Source organism: Myxocyprinus asiaticus, chromosome 24, assembly GCF_019703515.2.
Source record: "Myxocyprinus asiaticus isolate MX2 ecotype Aquarium Trade chromosome 24, UBuf_Myxa_2, whole genome shotgun sequence".
In the NCBI taxonomy this organism is placed as follows: domain Eukaryota; kingdom Metazoa; phylum Chordata; class Actinopteri; order Cypriniformes; family Catostomidae; genus Myxocyprinus; species Myxocyprinus asiaticus.
This window is the reverse complement of record NC_059367.1, coordinates 29,801,489-29,825,586: the sequence shown is the minus strand read 5'-3', so window position 1 is coordinate 29,825,586 and position 24,098 is coordinate 29,801,489. Positions and strand designations below refer to the sequence as shown.

At 39.4% G+C, this 24,098-nt stretch overlaps 1 protein-coding gene across 2 annotated transcripts in view; it reads left to right on the top strand.

Annotated features, from left to right (window-relative positions):
* LOC127414779 (calsenilin-like) overlaps window positions 1–24,098 on the top strand; it is a 144,429-nt gene that overhangs the window by 109,451 nt on the left and 10,880 nt on the right. The window contains exons 1-7 of one of the 2 annotated variants that reach the window (XM_051653074.1): window positions 1,118–1,746; window positions 18,558–18,682; window positions 22,520–22,589; window positions 22,697–22,767; window positions 22,868–22,975; window positions 23,081–23,185; window positions 23,286–23,348. In XM_051653074.1, coding sequence (XP_051509034.1) covers window positions 1,644–1,746; window positions 18,558–18,682; window positions 22,520–22,589; window positions 22,697–22,767; window positions 22,868–22,975; window positions 23,081–23,185; window positions 23,286–23,348 — 645 coding nt within the window. In that variant the 5' untranslated portion in view covers window positions 1,118–1,643. Of the gene's footprint in view, window positions 1–1,117; window positions 1,747–18,557; window positions 18,683–22,519; window positions 22,590–22,696; window positions 22,768–22,867; window positions 22,976–23,080; window positions 23,186–23,285; window positions 23,349–24,098 lie in introns of those variants that run through there. The other variant, XM_051653073.1, reaches the window with a different exon arrangement.

Here is a 24,098-nt window from a genome sequence, read left to right as displayed (position 1 = left end):
CTCTCTCCTGCTTTATGCGCTGTTTGGAAATGTGACTTTTCCCCAGGTCCCCAGGCAGAAAGACAGGAAGAGGGAGAGAGATACAGAGAAAGGTATTGTGGTCAGTGAACCAAAAGAGGACCAGTTCTCATACAGGTCTGACTTTGTAGTCTGTGATAGTGAGAGTAGGAAATTAAGCAATGGATATAAGAAGGGATGGAGTGGTGATAGATGAGCAGAGAGAAAGAAAGACAGAAGGAGGGGTGGGATGGACAAAAAGGTGAAGATAAACTGTCCAATGCAGATTATTAGAGGACAAGATAGGGCAAGCGAAGTGAGCAGGGGAGGGAGGAAGAAAGATCCTGAACTGTACTGTACAAGTTACAGGAAGAGATAGAAGCACTTGATGCTGACTCTGTGGAAAGCAAAGGAAAAGATGAGGGCGTTTCACTGATGGCAGAAACCCTGAGATGGAGGAGAAGAAGACCATCCGCATTCCTCCCTCCTTTCAGATATCCGTGTGACTACTCCCAAGACGTAACTCTGAACTTAAGGAGTGATTTTACAACATTTTGAAGGAGGCCAAAAATTAAGAAGGAAAAAATCTTGGACTTCCCTGCCATGGATAAATGCCCAGTCCTGGTTAAAGGTGGATATGACAGCTCTTCTACATCCACGCACGCTATGGATTTTTCTATTTTTTGCTGATTTGCACCTGGTTTAACAGACAGGAGGCCTCTGAATGCTTTGAATATCCATATTGTATCCAGCAGGTTGTCCCATCTTGTCCTTTTCAGATTTTAACACTTTGTCGCAGTGACAAAGGCAGTGCCAGATGCTGAAACTGCATAAAACTGAACTGAGTATTACTCTAATGATTGGTTCATGGACCATGATTTGAGTATGAGGCACTAGGGAGTACATTTGTGTCAAATTTCCATGTCAAATCAACATCAAGAAGATCAAGATTCAAGAGCCACTTAGGACTTGTGAAATATGATCATTTCGAATGTGTGTGATTGTGTGTCCAATGTTTTGGTCCATCAAAGTCACAATTCCAAATTGTATTCTGATGGATCTAGTGAATGAATTTCTTTAACCTTGTCTCTTGTGCCTCTTATGTTACACTGAAACTTACACCGATGGATCAACAGCCTTGAATATTGCGAAAGCTGCAGAGTTGCCGCAGTAGTTCTTCATGGCAGAGCTTAAAATGCTCTTGTCTGTTGTTGACACTTGCATATAACATTTGTGGCCAAGAATGGCTTTTACACATCTGGTCTGTGTAGGAGAACTGCAATACAGCTCTATATTTTATTCGATGGGGCTCTCAAGAAGAATGACCTAACATGGAAAGACTGACTTCTCCTCTCATAACTAAAAGAAATGTATCTAGACAGGACTGCTTTTCCCATCTACTTAGAGGTCTGCTAGGTTGACGCACTGCCATAAATATCCCCTGATTTTTCCTTTTAATATTAATCTTAGGAACGGTTGAAATTAATTGCCACTTTCTTTTGGAGTGCCCCTATGTCTGCTACCATGTTATATTGGCCAATATGACTTTGTCCGCAGTAGCCAGCCCCTCCTCACTTAGAGAGTAATGCTATCACTTCCATTAATTCTAGAAGTTCTTGTGCCAAGAGCCTTAAATCATTGCAGCAATGAGTATTCAGGGAATGGAACTTTTTGCCATTGGAGTGGTCATCGTACTGTTCGTGGCTGTTCTCAAGCAGTTCGGCATTCTGGAACCCATGTCGTTGGAAGGTAAGGAGCATTCTAGAATTGAGGTCCTCCCCTTTGTTGACATGGTGATGTACTCGACCAACGAGACCCGTAGGGCTGGAGTTGCGTCAGGTGCATTCCCATGATGGAGTCAACAAATCTGATGGTGTTTGACAATGTTTCTTTCTTAGTTTTACATGTTGTGATGTATGCAAAAGACAAATGACTAACAGTTACAATATTTAACAATACTTAATGCAAAAATTGATGGTTCCTTCTATATGACACCAGTTTACTGTAGTTCCCTATCTGTCACTCACTCGACGTTGTGTCGATGTAGTGACACTAGGGGTCACCCTTGGGAGCCCCAAATACCTCTGATCTTTGAGAAAAGGTCAATGGGAATTGGCAAGTGGAATTTGCATGCCACTCCCCTGGACATACGGGTATAAAAGGAGCTGGCTCACAACCACTCATTCAGATTTTCTCTTCGGAGCCGAGTGGTTGTATTCAGTGAGCTGAATTACTCTGCCGATCCATTCACCTTGAAAGCTGTTCGATTTACTGCGCATTACAGCAGTTTCTCCCCCTCGTGCACCGGTGGAGTGCAGAGAACGCCCCTGGGTGCTTCGACAGTCTAAAAGAGTATATATTCTTGCAATCAAAGAGTATATTTTCCCTACTAAAAGAGTGGCACAGACGGAGAGCGTCTTTTTAAAGATGCCTTTCCATCTGTGTTTATTTCCTGGTTGCGGTCGTTACCTCTCCGCTTCCGATGGCCATGATCGCTGTCTTATGTGCTTGGGCGCTGCGTTCATGGACGGGTCATGTTCTCACTGTGAGAGCATGACCATGGCAACATTGCGGTCGCAACTTTCCATCGTTAGAGGGAAAGCCACCCCAGCGGCTCCCCGCCTCGGTCCTTCTACCTATGGGTTTGAGGCCGCGTCGGTTAGCACTGGGTGTGATTTGGGGACCCCAATGGGAGCCGCTCTGCCGGGTAACTCCCCACGGACCTCCCATTCCCCAGTACACTCGTTTGCTCTGGTCAATTTCTGGGATGAGACCGCTGGCTCGTCTCAGGGCGAGTTTGCGATCTCATTCGGCGCTCGCGAAGTGGATGAGCTCTCGATTGCAGCATCAGAGAGTGGGCTGGTCCAGTCTGACACTGAGGACTCTGCCCAGTCGCAGAGACTCCCATCCAGCGCCTGTAGGTTTACTTTGTCTCTGGCGACTAAGACCTACGGTGCCGCTGGACAGGCTGCCTCCGCCCTGCACACCATGGCTCTCCTGCAGGTGCACCAAGCCAAGGTGCTAAGAACTGCACGAGGGTAGTTCTGACCCGGGATTGATGCAGGAGCTGCGCTCGGTGAGCAATCTCGCCCTCCAGGCGACGAAGGTCACGGCATGGTCTCTCGGGCAGGCGATGTCCACCCTGGTGGTTCAGGAGTGCCACCTATGGCTCAACTTGGTCGAGATGAGGGAGGCTGACAAGGTACGGTTCCTTGACACTCCGTCTCCCAGGTCAGCCTATTCGGCACCATCAAGGACACCAGCTGCCCGGCCCCGGCATAGAGCCACCCGCAGGAAGCAGACGCCCCCCCATCTCATGGCCTGCCACCAAGAAACCGAGGAAGGCTTCTAGTCATCCCTGAGACAGGCGACCCTTCCTGGGTCACACACCCGGTGTTTACGGCCATTGTTATTGTGATCACCGGACACCGCACATTTATGGCAGGCACGACGCTGCGGAGGCAAGCCCCCCGCCCCTGCATGAGACAACTCACCTGCCAGGGCGGTTGTGATGGATTACGAGGACGGTTCCCTCCTCCCCCATCGCTGACCAGTCTTATTATGGGTACCCGGAGCCAGGTAAGTGCTTCGATGTCCCCAGACTCAGCATGGCCACGAGTTCGTGCCTCACCGCGAGGCCCCACCCGCCGGTACGTCCGACGTGATTGTCTCCTTGGCCCCCCTCGCCCGGAGCTTGGGGGCATGGCTTGTGCTCCCCAACCCATCGTGATGGCTGACCGGGACCATCCGACTTGGCTATGCGATTCAGTTCACCAGGCACCCGCCTGGGTTCAGCGGTGTCCGTTTTACCTCAAGGGCAGGGCGAGAACACCGCTGCCCTCCTCGTGGAGTGACATGCAAATTCCACTCACCAATTCCCATTGGCCTTTTCTCAAAGTTCAGAGGTGTTTGGGGCTCCCAAGTGCGACCCCTAGTGTCACTACATCGACACAATGTCTCATTCCCTCCATCAGGGAACAGAGGTTACGAAAGTAACCAGGATGTTTTCTAAGCTAAATTGGTCCATGGGGGTTTTGAAGGTCATCTTCCCTAAAGGAAATTCTTTAATGTGGGGAAGAATTGTTGAGGAAAATAGCCTATTGTCGTACTGTTTGCTCTGCTCTGCATAGATATAAATACCTGTTACACCATAGGTGAAAGTTAAATTAGCACCAGAAATGTGTATTAGGGATGCGTGTCGTGCCGATATCGATATCCAGTTATTAAGACCAACGACTGCCGATATCGATGCAGATAGTTTGTTGGTTCTGTTTTTATGCTACTTTTTCAAATTACTGGTAATAAATTACACAACTTTGAAACATGGAAAACATGAAGAGACATAGAGAATAAAGTTATTATTTAAATTTCTTTCAGAGCATCTGGTCTCAGTTAAAAAAACAATGAAACAAAAAGCTCAGTATTAACTCACATTAGCTGAATTCTGAATAGCATGTCAGGCTCACATAAATTAACTGAATTATGAATGATGAAGCTTGTTCCTTTTTAGCTGAAGCAGCCATTGCTTTAGGTTTAACAAACTAATCATATTCCTTGCTGTATAAAGCTTTAACCCTCCTATTGTCTTAGGGTCATTTTTGACCCGGGGCAGGTAAAGAATATGTTATAAATACTGCATAGTTTTTGGTACTGGAACCAAACGTTGTGACTTTGTCAAGACCATCAAAAGAAACAAAAGAAAAAAGAAAATTGCACAAAATGCAGACTTACCTCTCAAACAGGATTTGTGCACACATGCACATGTCCACACACACAAACACTCACAGAGAGAGTATTTTTACAGTTTGAAGAGGTAATATGTTAGTAAGTTTACTATAAGATTACTAAGAAAATGTTATATGATAGGTTACAATGGGGCTGAAGCTTCCCCAATGGTAAAAGACCTAGTGCATATAATTTACTCCTAAAACATTAGATGGCAGAACTATCTATTACGGCACCTTCCTAAACCCCTGTAACACTGCAACAAATTTGTTTGACATTTGTCACGGTTTGAGAGGCTCAGGACCCAAACGCAGAGTGAAAAATAAAGGTTTATTAAATACAAAAATAAAACACAAAAATCCAACATAAAACTCCCACGAGGGGGAAAACTAAACATAAACTACCCTGAAGGGGAAAAAGGGTAATCCAGGCTGGGGCAGGGGGAAACAGGACCAACCGGACTGAAACAGGAACCAGGTGGGGGAAACAGGACCGACAGGGAAAACTGAACACACAAGCAAGACCGACTAGAAACACTAGCACACGACTGGAAACAAGACGAACTGGCACTGGACAGCAAACATGAGGAGACTAAAATAGGGAGAAAAATTTACAGGTTAACAAGACAGGGCAGGTGTGACTAATAAACTAATAATGGGCAAACAAGGAGGCGGGGTATTACATAAGACAGAGAGACACGCGGCGATACAGAAACAAAACAAAGCCACGTGCTCTCACAAGACAACAAAACTAATGGCATGAGCGCACATTGCCAAGACAATAAGGCAATATACACCCATGCCAACTGACAAACAAGACAAGAGAATGTGTAGCACAAACAAATAACACACTAAACGAAACCTAAGCATATATTGCAAGGCAAACGGCACGTGATGCACGCAACAGGTGACAAAAATAAGACAGGACACATGTGCGAGAGTTTAGCCACACACACACACCCGACACCTTAGACCGAAGTGAGCGACATGAACATGAAGACAACATGAAGACAGCTCGTGACCGGGGCGCGCAACACAAGCACGACGCGAGGCACACCTGTGTTCGTGAGACAGACAAACTATTGACGCGAGTGCATGCTGCCAAGATGACATAAGCGTGATGCACCCACGTCAATAACAGACAGACATGGAGCATGAGTGTCCGGATCTTGACACAGACCAAAACTGAATCAGACAGGAAGTCAGGATCTAGACACTGTGCTCCCGACATGAAACCAGACGGACTGAAGAGCGCACAGCGGGGAATACAACCAAAACAATGTGCTCACACAAAGACAGACAACAAAACACAAGACAGACATGGGACGATGATGCCACGATCAACATTAGTGGGAAGGAATTGATTTGTTGCAGTAGACGGCCAAAATGGAAAAGACAATAGAGATTCATTTGTGAAATAGTCATGTACTAATATTGTTACGCTAAATGTACACTGTTAATTTTCTACAAGCAGAAGTAATCCCAAATTGTTGTTGTATAGTTAAGATATTATAAAATGCCAAAACTGATTGAAATAAACATAGATTGAGACATCCTTGGCCAATGTTTGCCAAGCTATTAAACTTTTTATTTTATATAATAATGTATTTTTAAATATAATGTTACTCCATTAATATTCAGATTCAGATTTATTAATTAATATTAATAATCCCTGTCACTATACACTTTGGGACAACAATACAACAGATTTTAAAGGGGGTCTTTTGTGCCCTTCTAAAATAATCAGTAATTTATGCATTTTGAATGGTTTTCAATACAGGTCAAAAATGACCCAAAGGAGAAAAGGAGGGTGCAGTTTTCAAAAGGACAGTCATCAAATTAGTTTTACATTTTTTAAATTAAAAAATGATCTTGTTATTTGCACACCCTAATGCCACCCCAGATGTGTATGACTTTCTTTCTTCTGCAAAACACAAACAAAGATATTTTGGAGAATATCTCAGCTCTGTAGGTCCACAAGTGAATTGGTACCAAAATTTTGAAGCTCCAAAAAGCACATAAAGGCAGCATAAGTAATCTATAAGACTCCAGTGGTTAAATATATATCTTCAGAAGTGATACATGATAAGTGTGGGTGAGAAACAGGTCTATATTTAAGTCCTTTTTGACTATAAATTCTAACATTGTATAAAAACTGTCACCCATTTCAAAGTAATCCCACAGAAGAAACATTTTGCTTCAGCCCTTATCATCGGCTGTTTTTAAACAACTGGACCATTTCTGATTAACATGAAGATATTTGCTTTTACACATTTAAAAGTGTACCTGTAGCAATGGAATTGTGTGTATGTTTACTGTCTGTAGGTTTACTCAGCAATACGTTGGAGACAAAAATCTGACAAAAGCAGAGAATAACTCGATCATTTCAAATCTCAAGTCGGTTTTCTTACTGGGAGGAAATATGGCATTCTCTCTGTCTCTTTCTTGCTCTCTCACTCTCTCTCTTGCACTCTTTGAATTAAAACTCTGTCTAACATTTCCCTTCATTCATTATGTATGCTGTATTGAACAGGCTTTCTTTACGGCTACCTAAAAATGGGTCTGCTGATCTCTGTATTAGGTTCTGAAGGGCACTGTTCATTCCCCTCGCACAACCCATTTTAGAATGACACCCTCCATCACAAGTCTCTGATCATAACCACACAATAATTTCTGACTATAAAGATCAAAGTCAGCACCTTCCAGTGGCGGCCCGTGCATTTTAAGTCTTGGCCTTCAGTGCAATTAATGCCATTAAGAATACACTGTTTCACAATCAATAAAACACCCTATGCCTATGGACATCATACAATACATCGCAGCAAAATAATAATACCAACTGAAATTTTTTAAAACACGTCCATGCACGAAGGCCAAAACCAAGAAGGTCTAATACCAGGAAAAAGCTATCTAATAATATTTGCGGTCTAAATGTTGCTTGCAATAATTTATTCCGTAAGGGTACACAGTTACTTTTCAAAACTTAAACTGACACTGAATGCTCCAGCCAGCCTAATTTACAGTTAGAAAGCTCTTGATGTTACTATAACAATGCAAAAAGCACTTACCAATTTGCTTGAAGTGAAAATCAGCCCTCCTTTTCTGTTTACATCTTGGGTTTTTAAATCCATAAGGATCTCTTTCTCAATGGCAATAGTGGCAGTGACAGCCGACTCGTCAGCTAGATCTCGCGCTCTTCGCTTTCAAATTATGTACATCACTTAAAGCGTGATTGCGTCACTCAAGTCCAGCTAGAAGGCCTCGACTGGGACATATCCTAAAGACCACACCCATCAAGAACATATAAATCAATCTGATTGGCTGATGAATCTGACAATCTGACTTTAGATGCCTATTCACTTGAACTGTTGAGGGATTCTGCAGAAATTCTGAAGGCTTAATGGGGTGGAGCTCAGACTCACGCGCTGCTTCAGAAGCTCTCAGCTTTGGGTATGCGATTTGTGAACCAGTCGTCACGCTTCGCTTGTAAGGATCAAGGAATAAATTCTGACTGGATAAACTATTCGTTTTTATATTGGTTAGGAGTGGAAAGCGATTGAAAATAAATAGGCAAAAAGGTGAATGACAATGAAAGGATGAAAAAATATTTATTTATTAGACATATTAGGCCAGCAGAGAAGGCCTTTCTGGCCCTGAGAATTCACCACTGGCACCTTCACATAGGTGTACTCTCCCTTTAGGGGACAAAGCTTGAGATATGAGAATGTTTCTACAATTCTGTTGATCTGTGGTCTGGTGGACGGGCACTGTGTGATGTCTTACCTTTGTTGTCTTGAATTTCTTCAAGCTATCAAGGCATAAAGAGTTCTGTGAAAATACTACAGTACATGTACTTAGCATCTGTTTGTCATAAATTATGGTCTTTAGTTCATATTTATTGCTTGATTCATCTTGAATTTTTACAAATTTAAAATGTATATTCTCTCTCTACCAGTGGTGTGTTTCCCGTACAACTATGTAACTCACTGCTTAACCACCATAGTGTGATGCATTGTTGGAGAAGTTAACTATCTAATCATGACTGTTTGCCAAACTTTAGTAACTATGTCGCACATCCATTGTTTGAACCATGTTGGTAATACAATATAGAGCTGTAGTTAATGACGATACACAGGGGGTGGAGTAATAACTTCTGTGGATATCAAATTATAATAGCTAATTTACACATACTCCACAATGCTGTTTAATGTGCTAAAGCTGCTGAAGACACGAAAGCTGAGTGCAGTATGTAATTGCAACAATCTTATTACTCAATGTCATGATGTTTAAGATGTCATTTGTTAGTTATAGTGACCAATAAGAGATCACAACAACTAAAATACAACATGAAACATTAGCAAGCCAATTTACTTCTTAAATGTGACATTTTATGAAAGCAGGATATTCAATGAGGAGAAAATAAGAGCAACATGTAGGCTTGATTGTATAATTTTTGAATTGATTGGACCATGAAAGTGTTGATCGAGGGGAGTGGTTGAAAAGTTTTGATAAAATATTACAAAGTCAAACCTTTTTTTATTTAGAATAACTTGCACAGTTGAATCATTCACAATAACACAAAGTAAATGTTGATTTCATGGTTATTTATTAGATTAGTCTTTCAAATATTGAAAAGATTTGTAAACCCTAAAGCTGTCATAACTAGAAATATCAAGCTGTCTTAATTAAGGACTCATAACTCAAATATCTTAGTTCATTGAACTTATTTATCTTAAAACTCCATAGACTTAAGATGTTTAGTGTTAATAACTAAAACTTTTTAGTACAAAATTGAGGCTATGGGGAATACCCATAATGCCTTGCGCTTGAATGATTTAATTATGCTTCCTTGGTCAAAGGGAACAAATTGGGTAATTAAATAGTTATAATTAAGAATTTATAGATGTTTTAGCTCTTTTGTAGTATTATTTATGTTGTTTTATCTGATGTCACTATTAGGGTGATCTGTGTCCCCTTTGGTCAAGTTGGATTCTGTTGATTAATTCTCTTTGTGCAGTTGAAGTGCAGGTATATACTGTATACATTTTTTTGGAAGCCCTAAGTTTATTTAATGACTGACCTAGAATCAGTTATAGGGTTGCGCGGTATACCAATACTAACTAAATATCGCTATACCAAAATAATTAAAACAGTACGATATCATCTTGTTGTTAATTTCGGTACCATATTAAAGTATGCTTCCATTGGCAAAATGTAATGTAATGTGAGAGTTTTGAGATGAAATCAAAGATCATTTGAAAATAATAATAAAAACAATCTTGATATGGCCAAGTGTGATCATTAAACAGCAGAAAGATGTCATTTAATGAAATAATATACAGTCACATGTGCACCACTTTTTTGTTTTTACCAGAAATAATATATATTTTACTGTTGAAATATAATTAGTGGATCTATATTGTTGAAAATTATTATATTTTCATTTAATTAAAGCTGTACAGTATGTATTTGATTATACACAATTTGATCATAACATTTAGTTAAAACATTTAACATGAATTCCAGAAAAAATGAAAAAGAAAAGGCATAATTTGTATCTATAAGACATTATGCAGTTCTTTTAGTCAAGTAATTTTCTGTGTAATTTCATCAAAAATCATTTATTTTTTTATTTTTTTTATTTTTTTATTTGTTGCCTATGTATCGAGTTAGTATCGATACCGAGATGCCAGGGCTGGTATCGTACCGAAGCCAAAATTTTGGTATTGGAGCAACCCTAATCAGTTATGATCTTTATTTGAGCTGTGCTATTATTTGATCTAATTAAAATTAGTAGAAACAACAATATTTAAATAGCAAATCTGAGTTGTCTACTTGCATCTAGTTAACTTAATCTAAATTGTTAAGTTCATTCCATATGAACACACCAAGTTAATTTAACTTAATTACATACGTTTTAGAGACACCATTACTCAGTTAAAGCTTACTCAATCAAATGAGTAGAGTCTTATTAGGGCTTTCGGTGTACAATTCACATTGCAAAAAATATGTTGGTCATTTTGAGTGTCTCAGGAACCCAGGCTGAAGGTTAATTACATAAACATAGCACACATAGAGTACAGGTGGGCAGTGTGTAGTTGTGGGCACAAGGTATTTTCTCATAACAGACAGTTATGCAAATAAACACTTTATCATACTGAAGGATCTGAGTACCTCATGTAATCTACACATAAATCTTCATCCAGTATTGGCACATGAGCCAGATCACCCAACAGATCACGTCACCAGCTTACTATTATTAGCCTAATGACATTACAAGCTCCAATCCTGAGCTCTGTATTTCAGGAGGGTGAAGTTTATTTTGGATTTCTGATTAGGTTTCTTGTGTTGTGAATCTAATATGTAATCAGAGATGGTGTTACTTTTGAAAGGGAGCATATACAGTATAATGGTCAATATGGGCCTGTTTCAGTCAGAGTAACATAATAGGAATTTCATCTGTCCCCCTTTATTTATTTAGCTTCCATATCTTTAATTACTCTTTGTTTTATGTAAGTAGTCTATTGCGGTGCATTTCAGCTTGAAGCATAACCACCAGAGGGTGATGTTGATTTAGAAGATCTCAAACTCAGGCAAAGGAAATGGTTATCTCATTTGTAAATGTGGAGATGGAGGGTGTGGTCCATGTTGAAGTGGTGTCAAAACCCCCTATTCTTTGAAAAAAGGGGTAACCCCTTCAATGTGGCAATTTTAGTAAGGTTTAGGGAATAAGGATCACAAAGTTACAGCCTGTATGTAACCTGAATTCAATGGATGATACAAGGTAGCATTTCACATTGTAATCTTTATATATATTATTGCTATTTGTTCAATTTTATTTCAAAAATTTCTATTTTTTAAAACTTAAATTTTCAAGCTTCTAGCCAGTAAAGAGAATTAGTTTGTGGATTTTCAGAAGATCTGACCCTTCTGTTATGGCTGTTTGAAAGGAGCTTTTAAAACGAGCTGTTGTGAGCCCTTTGGTTTAGAAGACGCTATATACTGTAGATCCCCCATATTGATGACCCTATGCTAGCATTTGGATAAATGAAGAGCAGTGTCTGTAGATCACTATCATTTTACAAAGCCTGAAATAGGCTACAAATAGAACAAAAAGGATTAAAGGCACCTCATTGGTGTGTGTGTGTGTGGTGTGTGTGTGTGTGTGTGTGTGTGTGTGTGTGTGTGTGCTGTACATACACTGTAAGAAGTGGTAACCTACATTTTTTAACCAAAGGAAATATTTCTACCTGATTTATCCCTTAAAATTGTTTTGTTGGTGTAACCTAATGTAGTCAGGTTGATTCAGTGACTTGAATCAAACAAGTTCATTGATGCTACCATGAAGCAAAATTTATAGGTTAACATTTTTTTTCCATGTATATGTGAGCTACAAGGTACATAAACTATTCCAACAACCTAAAAGACTGAATGCCTATTCTAGACTAGTGAAAATCAATAAAATCATTGTAATTTTGTCTGGTAACACTGTAAAATAATAATAAAAACTTTTTAAAAAATTGTTGAGCAAAGTAAAAAAAAAAAAAAATAAAATATATATATATATATATATATATATATATATATATATATATATATATATATATAATCAATGCAGTACGATTTTTTAGTTCTCTCAACAACATAATTATCTCTCAACAAACTAATAATTGTCCATTGTAGCATTGCTTTTAGTCAATTTGAATTAGTTTGTTTACTAAATGCACAACTCTTGTTGAGAGAACTACTAATTTCTTGTTCAGCCAACTATCAATTCACAATTTTAGAACTTTCATTTAATCACCCTTTCAATCTTACATAGGGTTTTAAAAATTACTTTCCATAGATACGCAGTGTTTACAGTTTTCAAGAAAATAAACCTATGAATGGCTTACTTATAGTTGTCTCTGCATACTAGGCTGGGATAGAAGAGTTATTTGAATACTGAAAAAGTTACATCAGCTTTAACACACAAACCTCAATAACGGTGACCATCAACAAAACGTATTAAGTTAAAAGATGAGCTCTTAACATCAACACAACAATTAACTAACAGTGGCAACAAAAAACAACAATAACAGCATAAATAAATATACACTATCTGCATAATTTATTCATGTTGCAATGCATGCTGGGAACTTGCAAATCAGCAGCATTGTTCAGTATGAAATTGTTTGTTTGGCTAGTTGGGACAACCTAAATTCATGTAGCCTATGGTTGCATTTAAATCTAATTGGGTCAAACTTGTCTCCTGAGTGGGTTTCATATTATTATAATTTGAGTCTAGGTGGGAGTTTTTTCTCAATTCCCTCTGAAAATTGTGACAGAGTGAAAGTTTAATAGATGTGAGAAGCATATAGGCAAAGAAACATTGAGAACAAAGAGAGGGGACAGTAGTTACCAGCATATATTTGGATTCCAATATTGGACACAAGCCTAAAACAGGATGACTAAGATTAGACTCTTTCATGTAGGCAACATTTTTAGTTGTGAATCTGTCTACATAAATTGTTTTTTCTAGATTTTATGGACCTTTTGTGGGGGGAACAATAACAGATGTTTGTCGAAAGTGGATATCTGCCCCCCTTTTTTTACTTCAAAGGATTTACAGGATGTTTCACTTCAAATTGGCTTTACAAGATACTAAATATACAAGAGAATTGATGGAGCTTGTGGAATTTACAGTGAACTCTGTTAATCAAGAGATTACAAATCTGGAGGAACAAGTGTGTTCAGACTTGCACTGAAAAAGTGTTGAGGAACACAGTGTGAAGATGAGTGTGAGATGGGAGACAGAGGGGTTACAGACGGTGGGCATCGTCTGCCTGGTCATAATGTTTCTCAAACTCATGCATCTACTTGGACTCATTGACATAACTGAGACAGGTGAGAGAGAAAGAAAAAAACAGTGAGTGAGAGAGAGAATTACCAAAAGTTAGCATACGTTATTTCAGGAAAACTTGACGTGTCGACTCGTTTTATCCCTACTTTTTATATTATATGCAGATTTGAAAATGTGACGTTTACATGACCTTAAAGGAATATTCCAGGTTCAATATAATTTATGTAAATTCTACTGACAGCGTCTGTGGTAAGCTGTTGATTTCCAAGATAATTTTGACTATAATTGTTGTGTTGACTGAAATGCACTTAGAATGAAACTCTATGGGCCAACTGTTGTACGTTTGCCCCAAAAACTTTCATATACAGTAAGTGCAAAACTGTCAACACATTTTTTGTTTCTACAACAACAGCACTTTATAGGTGCTATCAATTAAACTTAACTAGTTTTAACCTTGAATATTGATTTATTCCCTCTAATGCTCTTAGTTTTTTATAAGTGTGTGTTTTGAAATGTTATTTATCTTTTGTTCCTTAAAACATCACAGATTTGGCAATGTTTCTCTACCTCCATCATCGTTTCAATGACCATCAATATATATTGTGATTTTGCACTTGTTGACTATTGTTCTCTTTTTTCTTCTCTCACTCTCACTCCCTGACCCTCTCTGTCCTCTTGTGCCTCCCCACCCCACTCTTTGTCTGTTTGTGTAAAGATGGTGAGTATAGACACCTGACCTAGTTGAGTTTTTTCCTCTGTTTTCTTCTATCTTTCTCCTATTATATTTATGGAGTACTTTCTTTAATTATGTGATTGATGCAAGCTGATATCCAAAATGGAAAACCTGGATACACTTCATTAGCAATAAGTTACATTGAAAAAGGAAGGGTTATACTCTCTACAGTGTTCAAATTGGTTCAGGGCTCTTGGGGGGGGGGGGGGGAGGCATATTTTCAATGAAAAATACACGACAATGGCAACATTTTTAAAACCAAAATTGCATCATTACACTTTTGGCTGCAGTTTCCCAGTGAAATATCCAGCGGGGAGCGCCAAAAGCAAGTGAAATGATGTTGTAATCAGATGAGGTTTTCAAGGTGAATATTCAATGGATGTTTTAATGAGTAAAATGTACCTCCCTAACCTAAAAATTTCTTAACCTTACCAATAGCGTTCAAAACGATAAATGAGAGGTGAACAAAATGGACATTCTTACCCTTAACCAACATCTAAACCTAACTGATAGTGTTTTAAATGCACATTTGACATGAAAAGCACATTTAGTGAAGCAACCACGTAATTTCGTGTCACTTCTATGGCACTTTAGAAGCCATAATAATTGTTTATAAAGATATAAACAGCAATAGCACACATGATTTGTGTAAAAGTGAATTAAACCCAGTTGTTGAAGTACCTCTAGTGTTCATTTCACCAGGAAACTGCAGCAAAACATAGAAAGTGGCACGTAAAACTCAGTTTGCAAAAATGTAGTTATAGTAACATTCATTCTATGAGACTAGGTTGCATATTTTACTCTGTACTTTTTTTAATTAACCAAGAAATTGCCATAAGACAGTTGGTGTTAAACAGATACAAGGTCTAATTTTGTTCCATTTTCAGAATCAGAATCAGCTTTATTGCCAAGTATGCTTTCAAGGAATTTGTCATGGTGACAGAAGCTTCCAGTGCAAGAGAATGCAACATATATACATACATACAAACATATACATTTAAACATATATGCATATAGTGACATAAAAAAAATAATTAAAAAATAAGATATAGCAGATAAAAAAAAGATAAATATACAATAGTGCAATAATTTTGTTAGAATATTTTATATACAGATATACAGTTATGTGCAGGTGATGTAATGTACTGAAGAAGAGGTAGGATATGTTAAAGAATATAAATGAAATATGGATATAAATAGGAATGGAATATGGAATATTGCACATGGTTGTATTGACAAAAAGGAAAGTATTTGGGGGCAGTTTTAACTGTTCATGAGGTGCATAGTTCTAGCAGGTTGGATAGAGGAGTGCCAATGACTGCAGAGTAGAACTGTATCAGCAGTGCCTATGGCAGGTTGAACTTCCTCAACTGGCGAAGGAAGCACAACCTCTGCTGGGCCTTTTTCAAAATTGAGTCTATGTGGGTCTCCCACTTCAGGTCCTGTGAGATGGTAGTGCCCAGGAACCTGAATGACTCCACTGCTGCCACATTGCTGTTCAGAATGGTGAGCGGGGTCAATGTTGGGGTGTTCCTCCTAAAGTCCACTATCATCTCCACTTTTAAGCATGTTCAGCTCCAGGTTGTTTTGACTGCACCAGAAGCCAGCTGTATGCAGACTCATAGTCATCTTGGATGAGGCCAATGACTGTAGTGTCGTCTGCGAACTTCAGTAGCTTGACAAAGGGATCCTTGGAGGTGCAGTCATTCTGTACAGGGAGAAGAGTGGTGGGGAGAGCACACATCCCTGGGGGGCACCAGTGCTGATTGTACAGGTGCTGGAAGTTAATTTCCCCATTCTCACTAGCTGCTGCCTGTCTGTCAGAAAGCTTGTGATCCACTGAAAGATAGAGCTGGGAACAGAGAGATGGGTAAATTTAGTCCATAGAGTGGGGTTGATGGTGTTAAAACCCAAACTGAAGTCAACAAATAGTATCCTTGCACAAGTCCCTGGTCTGTCTAGATGTTGAAGTATGTAATGCAGTCCCATATTGACTGCATCATCCACAGACCTGTTTGCTCTATAAGCAAATTGAAGGGGATCCAGAAAGGGTTTAGTGATGTCCTTCAGGTGGGCTAACACCAGTCTCTCAAATGACTTAATGACCACAGACATCAGAGCAACAGGTCTGTAGTCATAAAGTCCTTTGATCTTGGGTTTCTTTGGGACGGATGATGATTGTGTAGAGTTTGAAGCAGCAGGGAACTTCACACTGCTCCAGTGATCTGTTGAAGATCTGTGTGAAGATGGGGGCCAGCTGGTCAGCACAGGGTTTTAGACATGTGTGTGAAACACCATCTGGGTCCTATGCTTTTCTTGTCTTCTGTTTCCGGAAGACCTGGCACACGGCAGGAGGTGTAAATGTTTGTATGCTGTGAAGGTCGGAGCGGGTGTGAGATGTGAGACTGGGCTTTTCAAATCTACAGTAAAACACATTCAGGTCGTTAGCCAGTTGCTGATTCCCTACAGTGTTGGGGGATGGTGTATTGTAGTTGTAAAGTCTTTCAGGCCTCTCAACACTGATGCAGGATCGTTAGCTGAAAACTGTTTTTTAGCTTTTCATAATAGTTTCTTTTAGCCACTCTAATCTCTTTTGCCTATATTTGGCCTGATTGTACAAGATTTTATCCCCACTTCTATAAGCATCTTCTTTGGCCTGTTGAAGCTGCCTGAGTTTTGCTGTAAACCATGGTTTGTCATTGTTGTATGTTAAATAAGTCCTAGTAGGAATGCACATGTCCTCACAGAAACTGATGTCACAGTGTCTGTGAGCTCATCCAGGTATGTGGCTGCAGCTTCAAAAACACTCCAATCAGTGCAGTCAAAGCAGGCTTGTAGTTCCAGCACTGCTTCATTGGTCCATCTTTTTACAGTCTTTACTACAGATTTAGCTGATTTTAGTTTCTTCCTGTAGGTCGGAAGAAGATGAACCAGACAGTGATCAGAGAGTCCTAAAGCTGCATGCGGGACAGAGTGATATGCATCCTTTATTGTTGTGTAGCAATGATCCAGTGTATTTCTGTCTCTGGTGGGTCATGTAATGTGCTGTCTGTATTTGGGCAGTTCACGTGTGAGATTTGCCTTGTTAAAATCTCCAAGATAATAATAAGTGAGTCCGGGTGTTGTTGCTCCGTATCTGTGATGTGATCAGCCAGCTGTTGCAGCGCTGAGTTCACGCACAAATGTGGAGGAATATAGACACTCACAAGAATACACGAGGCTTACAGTTTATGAAGAGCGCCTCTAAATTAGGACAGCACATCTTCTTCAGTGTTGTTACATCTGTACACTAACATTGGTTGACATAAAAACACGTTCCACCACCTCTCGTTTTCCCCATTAACTCTGCTGTGCGATCCGCTCTGAACAGCTGTAAGATCGGTAGATGTAATGCACTGTCCGGAATGGCTTCACTCAGCCAGGTTTCCGTGAAGCACAATGAAGCAGAATTTGTAAAGTCCTTATTTTTATAGGTGAGGAGAAGTTATTTGTCCATTTTGTTAGGAAGAGAGCAGAGATTCGATAGATGGATGCTTGGCAGTGTGGTTCAAAAGCCACGATGTCGGAGCTTGACCAGCGCGCCGGCTCGCTTCCCATGTTTGCGTCTTTTAGTGCGCTTGTACAGCACCACAGGTCCTCTGACTAAAATGTCCAACAGAACATCCGAATAATCAAAAAACGGTAAAAGATTGTCTGCCATGTGCTGCCGAATATTCAGCAGCTCGTCTCTGGTAAAACTGATCAGAAATAAATTACTAAACACAGAACAAACAAACAAAAACAGCAAAAGAACTGGAGAGCTCCATACTGAGGCGGCCATCCGCGGCGCCATCTTAGATGTATTTTAGATAGTGATTTAACTGATTCACAGATTTATTTGACCTCAAAGTAGTGATAAACTTATCATTTTCAATGACACTAAACTGTTTATGGCTAAGAACTTGTTGTGGTTGTTTTTTTTCTCTTATGGGGTCCAGGCCCCCTCAGCCCCCCTCAGTTCAAACACTGCCTGTCTATCAAACCTCCAGTTCTCTTTTCCACTTCCTTCTCGTCTTCCACTGTTGTGCTAACTCTCTCTTGATTTCACTCCTTTTCCTCTTTTCTCTCTCCCCTCACAACCACTGTCTCCCACTATAAAATGCCCTCTCACCCCATTCTGTCCTGCATCCCATACACTCACCTCCTTCCCTCCTCTCCCTCGCTCTCTCTCTCTGCTTTCCCCCTTCTCTCTCTCTATTGTTTTGCTCTTTCTTCTCCATAGAGGGTAGTGACAGTGACCTCGAGCTGTCGGCGGTGAGACATCAGCCCGAGGGTCTGGAACAGCTGCAGGCTCAGACCAAATTCACCAAGAAGGAGCTGCAGTCCCTCTACAGGGGCTTTAAAAATGTGAGCATCTACTAAAGGGCTGGGAGAGATAAGGGTTTAGAGCTGAGGTACTTAAGTATGTATTTGGTCAATTATTTACTTTTTTGTTGGTGGGTAAATCTATCCAGGCTGCATTTACTTTACTATATGTACTGAATTGTTTGAATGCATTTTTGATACTGAATTTGAAGCCACGTCTCAATTATATTCTGTCATTTTTGAAAGAGTGTTAACATGTTTCAGGGAACTCAACCTATGAATGGCTCTTAAATTGATTTCTAGTTGTGTCTGCTGCATATTAAACTGAGATAGGATAATTTGAACATTGATAAAATGACACACTTTATCTTTAAAATTTTGACATTAAGGGAAGAGTTCATCTTTCATCATTTACTCACCCTCATGCCATCCCAGATATGTATGAATTTCTTTCTTTTGTTGAACACAAATTAAGATTCTAGAAAAATATCTCAGCTCTGTTGGTCCAGTGAATGGGTACAAAAACACTGAAGCTCCAAAAAAGCACATAAAGGCAGCATAAAAGTAACCAATAAGACTCCAGTGGTTAAATCTAAATGTTCAGAAGCTATAATTTTAGGTGAAGAACAGATCAGTCCTTTTTTACTATAAATCTCCACTTTTACTTTCACATTCTTCTTTTGTTTTTGGTTATTTGCATTCTTTGTGCATATTGCCACTTACTGGGCAGGGAGGATAATTTATAGTAAAAATGTATTTAAATATTGATATGTTTCTCACCCACACCTATCATATCGCTTCTGAAGACATGGATTAAACCACTGGAGTTTGTTTTATGCTGCCTTTATGTTCTTTTTGGAGCTTCAAAATTTTGGTACCGATTCACTTGCATTGTGAGGAAAAATCTTTGTTTGTGTTCAGCAGAAGAAAGAAAGTCATACATATCTGGGATGGCATGAGGGTGAGTAAAAAATGAGAGAAGTTTCATTTTTGGGTAAACGATCCCTTTAAGACATTAAAGGAATAGTTCACCCCAAAAATTCAAATTTATCTAAAATTTAAAGGGTTAGTTCACCCATAAATGAAAATTCTCTCATCATTTACTCACCCTCATGCCATCCTAGGTGTGTATGACTTTCTTTCTTCTGCTGAACATATTTGAAGAAAAAAGAAAAATATCTTAGCTCAGTGGGTCCATAAAATGCAAGTGGATGGTGATTAGACCTTTGAATCTCCAAAAAGAAAAGACAGTCAGCATAAACATTATCCATACAACTCCACTGGTTAAATTAATGTCTTTCTCCACAATTTGGAATCCCCAATTCCCAATGCGCTCTACGTCTTCATGGTGGCGTAGTGACTCACCTCAATCCAGCTGTCGGAGGATGAATCTCAGTTGCCTCCGCGTCTGAGACCGTCAGTCTGCGCATCTTATCTCGTGGCTTGTTGAGCGTGTTATCCCGAAGACATAGCGCATGTGGAGGCTTCACGCTATTCTCTGCGGCATCCACGCACAACTTACCATGAGCCCCATGAGACAATGAGGAAACTCGTGACTCCAGGGGTGGAGTCAGCGTCTTTACTCTCTGAGCACCTCTCATGAATGCGCATATGCCTGCTGACCGGAAGAGATGATTTATAGTTAAATTTTACTTAAATGTGGATCTTTTTCGCAGCAAAAGTGATCATTTCGCTTTAGAAGACATACAGTTGTGCAAACAAAAGTTTGCATACCCTTGGAGAATTGGTAATATATGTACCATTTTAAAAGAAAACATGAGTGAGCAGGCAAAACACATTTCTTTTAATTCTTATGGGATTCATATTAAACTGTAGGTTATAACAGAATGGCACAATCATAAAACAAAACATGGCAACAATTAAAAAAAATGAAATGACCCCTGTTCAAAAGTCTGCATACCCTTAGTTCTCAATACTGTGTATTGCCCCCTTTAGCATCAATGACAGCGTGCAGTCTTTTGTAATAGTTGTGTATGAGGCCCCAAATTCTTGAAGGTGGTATAGCTGCCCATTCATCTTGGGAAAATGCCTCTAGGTCATGCAAAGTCTTTGGTCATCTTGCATGAACCGCACATTTGAGATCTCCCCAGAGTGGCTTGATTGTATAAAGGTCAGGAGACTGTGATGGCCACTCCAGAACCTTCACCTTTTTCTGCTGTAACCACTAGAGGGTCAACTTGGCCTTGTGCTTAGGGTCATTGTCGTGCTGGAAAGTCCAAGAGCGTCCCATGTGCAGCTTTCATGCAGAAGAATGCAAATTGTCTGCCAGTATTTTCTGATAACATGCTGCATTCATCTTGCCACCAATTTTCACAAGATTCCCCGTGCCTTTAGAGCTCACACCCCCCCCAAAACATCAGTGAGCCACCACCATGCTTCACATTGGGGATGGTATTCTTTTCACTATAGGCCTTGTTAACCCCTCTCCAAACATAGCACTTATGGTTGTGACCATAAAGCTCTATTTTGGTCTCGTCACTCCAAATTACAGTGTGCCAGAAGCTGTGAGGCGTGTCAAGGTGTTGTCGGGCATATTGTAACCAGGCTTTTTTGTGGCATTGGCACAGTAAAGGCTTCTTTCTGGTAACTCAACCATGCAGCTCATTTTTGTTCAAGTATTGTCGTATTGTGCACCTTGAAACAACCACACCATCTTTTTCCAGAGCAGCCTGTATTTCTCCTGAGGTTACCTGTGGGTTTTCTTTGTATCCCGAACAATTCTTCTGGCAGTTGTGGCTGAAATCTTTCTTGGTCTACCTGACCTTGGCTTGGCTTGGTATCAAAAGATCCCCGAATTTTCCACTTCTTAATAAGTGATTGAACAGTACTGACTGGCATTTTCAAGGCTTTGGATATCTTTTTATATCCTTTTCAATTTTTATAAAGTTCCATTACCTTGTTACGCAGGTCTTTTGACAGTTCTTTTCTGCTCCCCATAGCTCAGTATCTAGCCTGCTCAGTGCATCCATGTGAGAGCTAACAAACTCATTGACTATTTATACACAGGCACTAATTGCAATTTAAAAAGCCACAGATGTGGGAAATTAACCTTTAATTGCCATTTAAACCTGTGTGTGTCACCTTGTGTGTCTGTAACAAGGCCAAACATTCATGGGTATGTAAACTTTTGATCAGGGCCATTTGGGTGATTTCTGTTATTATTATGAGCCAAACAACTATGTGATGATAAATGGCTTCGTATGATCACTATCCTTAAATAAAAGACAGTTTTTTTGCATGATCAGTCATATTTTCAAAATCAATGCCAAAATTTCACAATTTTTGCCAGGGTATGCAAACTTTTGAGCACAAATGTATGTCCTATGGATGACGTTTATGCTGAAATATTCTTCTATTTTTCTCCAAATGTGTTCTTCTGAAGAAAAAAATCATTCACATCTGGGATAGCATGAGGGTGAGTAAATGATGAGGGAATTTTAATTTTTGGGTGAACTATACCTGTAAATAAAATATAAATAAATAAATACAATTTACAACCCCCATATTGTTACAAACCTATATTACTTCCTTTCTTATGAGGAACACGTAAAGAGATGTTTTAATGAATATCGTGGTCTGTCTTCTGGCAGTAAATATTGCCTCTCTATGCTCAATACGACTACCCAAAGTGGAGTTTGGAATGACATAATGGTGAGTAAAAGAAAAGAGTTGGGGTTCAATAATCAAGTGAAAACTTTGTTTATATTAGTAGCAGTATAGTATTGTAGGGCAGATTAGCAAATTAGCACAATGCACTTATTTAAAGCCTTCATGAGCTGAGCCAACGTGACAGTGAGAATTAGTCCATTTTCTGTTTAATTAGATGTTTAATGAGATATCCTTCTTTTTCCATTTCAGGAGTGCCCAAGTGGTTTGGTCGATGAAGAAACTTTCAAGACCATCTACTGTCAGTTCTTTCCCCAAGGGGGTAAAGAACACTCAGCGATACATGTTTATCACATAAACAGTCAATGTTATTGATTAACTCTGATAAGGAAATTCAACCTTGCTGACTGTTCACTATTATTCCTTCAGATGCCACCACATACGCCCATTTCCTGTTTAACGCATTTGACCTTGACAGAATTGGCTCAATTCGTTTTGAGGTGAGTTAAAGTTCCTTGCACTAAACCTTTCTTTATCAGCCTCAGTTTTTATATCTGCATTGTCGACTCTCCGCTCTGACCCTGTTGCTCCTTGTGGCAGGACTTTGTGATTGGTCTGTCAGTGTTGCTGAGAGGAACGGTCACTGAAAAGCTCAACTGGGCTTTCAACCTTTATGACATCAACAAGGATGGATACATCACTAAAGAGGTGTTTGCTTAACCTTTATGCCTACATGATCCAGAGATTCAGTCACTAGTACTTTTTTCAAGTGGACTCAATAAGTAATAATTGCGTGCATTTGTGTGAGTGTAGGAGATGCTGCTAATCATGAAGTCAATCTACGATATGATGGGCAGGTACACCTACCCCAGTGTGAGAGATGAAGCTCCATCTGAACATGTGGAGAAGTTCTTCCAGGTACCAATAGGATGTGCATTTATTATGTGGACACAGATGCTCAAAATACACCATTTTAATAGTGTGCTTAGGTCTTCTACATTCTTTAACTCTCTTATAGAAAATGGACAGGAATCGAGATGGTGTGGTCACTATTGAGGAGTTTATTGAGACCTGTCAGAAAGTAAGTTGCTGTTACCATTTACTCACAGAGATAACTCCAATGCATTAAAGTAACAGTGCACCCAAAACGAAAATTCTTTCATCATTACAAATCCTGTATGATTTTCTTTTTCTGTATAAAAACAAATGCAAAGGTTTAACAGAATGTAAGAGGACTGTTTTTAATATGAGGACTAGAGTCTAACTTCAAAAAAGACAAAGCAAAATAAAATAGTTCCCTTCCAGCATAACTCTCAAACATGATCATTTCAAATATGGCACGTCAACACACACTGGGTCAGGTTTGAAAATGATGTGAGATCCAATGACATTTGACATCAGACCCGACTCAGTGTGTCTACATGTACCATATTTGAATTAAACACATGAGCAAATTAGATTTTAGAACTACAGTAGAGGGACAAACTAACCAATCATTCATAAATTCATATACTTGTTTCCAGTGTTGGCGAAGCTACTTTTAAAATTTAGCTTCTCAAGTTACAAGCTACTCATAACTTAGAATAATAAAGAGTATCTTAATTCAAAGCTACTCTTTGAATAAAGTAGCTACACTGAACAAAAATATAAACGCAACATGTAAAGTGTTGGTCCCATGTTTCATGAGCTGAAATAAAAGATCCCAGTAATTTTCCATATGCATTGATTAGATTAGATTAGGGCCTAATGAATTTATTTCAATTGACTGATTTCCTTAAATGAACTGTAACTCAGTAAAATCTTTGAAATTGTTGCATGTTGCATTTATATT